We start from the raw sequence: 2387 nt of genomic DNA on the forward strand, positions 1-2387 counted from the left end.
ACTATAAATTCTATAATTATATATATTATTATAGAATAGGACCTAATGGATTCGAACCAATATTATAATGATTAAAAGTCATACGTATTAACCTTTATACTAAAGTCCCTAATAAAAAATTTTATACATAATGTTTTGTTATAACTAATTAGCAGATATCTACTTTAAATTTTTTTATTATGAATTATGAACCTCAATAGTAAACTGATATATACAAGAATAGTCAAACTACATCTACAAAATGTCAATATAAGATTCCAGATTCAAATCCTACGTGATGATTGTCTGTTAAATGGTATGCATAAATTCTTCATAAACCTACAGCCAAGAATATTGTACCTATTATAACGTGGAATCCGTGGAAACCTGTCCCAAAGTAAAAACATGTACCATATGCACCATCACTTATAGTAAAAGATGATACACTATATTCTACTCCTTGGAATATTGTAAAAATAACAGCTAATATAACTGTAGCAATAGAACCGTATAAAGCTCCCCCTCTATCTCCTTTAATTAAGGCATGGTGAGCATAAGTTACTGTTGCACCACTAGATAATAATATAACTGTATTAAGTAAAGGTAATTCAAAAGGATTTATAGCTTCTATACCCATAGGTGGTCATTGGGCTCCTAATTCAACTGTAGGTGATAAAGCGCTATGAAAGAAAGCTCAGAATATAGCAAGGAAAAATAAAGCTTCAGATACTATAAAAAGTATTACACCTAGATTAATTCCTTTTTGTACAGCTAATGTATGATTACCTAAAAATGTACCTTCAGATATAATATCTCTAAATCACATAACAAAAGATAATATAACTGTTACAATTCCTATATAAAAGAAAACATAAGAGTTCTCGAAACCATGTAGACTTAAAGCAGTATTAAAAGCTGTAGTAAATAAACTTATACTAGTGTATAAAGGTCAAGGAGAAGGAGAAACTAAATGGAAAGGATGATCTTGAAAATTACTTCTTATTAAGTTACTCATCGATATTTTTAATTTTATTATGACCAACGCACCTTAATTAAAATTATATAGTGTAAAGCCCTTAAGATGAATCGAACATCTATCATAATATTAACAGTATTATGCTCTACCGTTGAGCTATAAAGGCTAGGAGACAAGAGATTCGAACTCTTAAAGCATTATTTTGCTATTGAGTTTACAGCTCAACCCTTCTTGCCGATAAAGGAACCCTCCTTTAAATTACACTTAAGAAAGTGTAATTTATTAATAAAAAGAAAGAGATTCAAACTCTTATATTTTCTGATGCTTTATTGAAATATATAATACTATACTATAAGTATATTTTTTTGTATTATATATATAATTATATTTTACTTTTATTTGTCCCGTGCAACTTCCACTACACGAACCATATTTCGACTTTACACTAATCAGAGCTACGCATACGAAGATTTCTATTGTAATATTCTATTTTAATAACTAGAAGAGATCATAATAAAAAAGCAAACTTATTGCATACACTCCTTTCAGCATGTGACGAGTGGTTAGTACCAATCCGAGAGAATATTCACCGTGACATGGTGATTCACGATTACTAGTAATTACTTATTCATATAGTCGAGTTTCAGACTACAATCCTTATATATATTTATATCCTTTTTTTTGAGATTAGCTTAAATTCACATTTTTGCTTCTCTTTGTTAAGGAATATGTGGCACGTCTATAGCCCACAACATCAGGGCCATGATGACTTGTCTTTTTCCTCTTTATCAAATCCAATATAAAGGAAGAATGCTTTATTATAATATATTTAAAAATAAAGCAGAGGATTTCGTTAATTCATGGAATCTCCATAGTTTCACAACATTAACTGAAAACAGCCGTGCAACGCCTGTATTTTAAAAATAAAATATTCAAATTGTGGTAAGGTTTTTCGTGGATCATCGAATTAAATAACATACTTCACTACTGGTGTCAGAAACGGCCTAGTGATTTCAGTTCCTGCGTTGCCACATTACTCTTGAGGTGGAATGCTTTCATTTTCATTTATAGACTAAATAATATCTAACCTATAGCATTCAGCATTGTCTGCAAAGACTACTGGGGTACCGAATCCTGTTCGTGATCTATGCCTTCGTCCTTCAACGTCAGTTTTTACATAAGAGACTGCCTTCGCCTTTACCAGTCCTTTTGGTATCACAGAATATTATCTCTCCACTCTAAGTACTGTCTCCTTACATAAAACTCTAGTCAAATATTACCTTTTTTAGGATATTTTGACCGTCTGGGTACCCTTTAAACCTATTTAAAATGAATAACACTAGTCTCATACGTATTACCGCGACTGCTGGCACGTAATTGGTCAAGACCTTTATATATATATTGTCATTATCTATATATACTTAAAATTTTA

At 30.7% G+C, this 2387-nt stretch overlaps 1 protein-coding gene and 2 non-coding genes across 3 annotated transcripts; all 3 read right to left on the reverse strand.

Annotated features, from left to right (window-relative positions):
- Nucleotides 1-36: 36 nt before the first annotated feature.
- Nucleotides 37-109, reverse strand: SODALDRAFT_t25. Its single transcript has one exon. It is a non-coding gene; the product is annotated as a tRNA-Lys (tRNA).
- A 167-nt stretch (nucleotides 110-276) lies between these two features.
- Nucleotides 277-823, reverse strand: SODALDRAFT_327007 (cytochrome c oxidase, subunit III). Its single transcript, XM_028610315.1, has one exon. The coding sequence runs from the start codon at nucleotides 614-616 to the stop codon at nucleotides 311-313; it is 306 nt and encodes a 101-aa protein (XP_028470657.1). The 5' UTR covers nucleotides 617-823; the 3' UTR covers nucleotides 277-310.
- A 227-nt stretch (nucleotides 824-1050) lies between these two features.
- SODALDRAFT_t24 lies at nucleotides 1051-1121 on the reverse strand. Its single transcript has one exon. It is a non-coding gene; the product is annotated as a tRNA-Asn (tRNA).
- Between the last annotated feature and the right edge of the window lie 1266 nt (nucleotides 1122-2387).

This window comes from Sodiomyces alkalinus (genome assembly GCF_003711515.1).
Source record: "Sodiomyces alkalinus F11 unplaced genomic scaffold SODALscaffold_1, whole genome shotgun sequence".
NCBI lineage: Eukaryota > Fungi > Ascomycota > Sordariomycetes > Glomerellales > Plectosphaerellaceae > Sodiomyces > Sodiomyces alkalinus.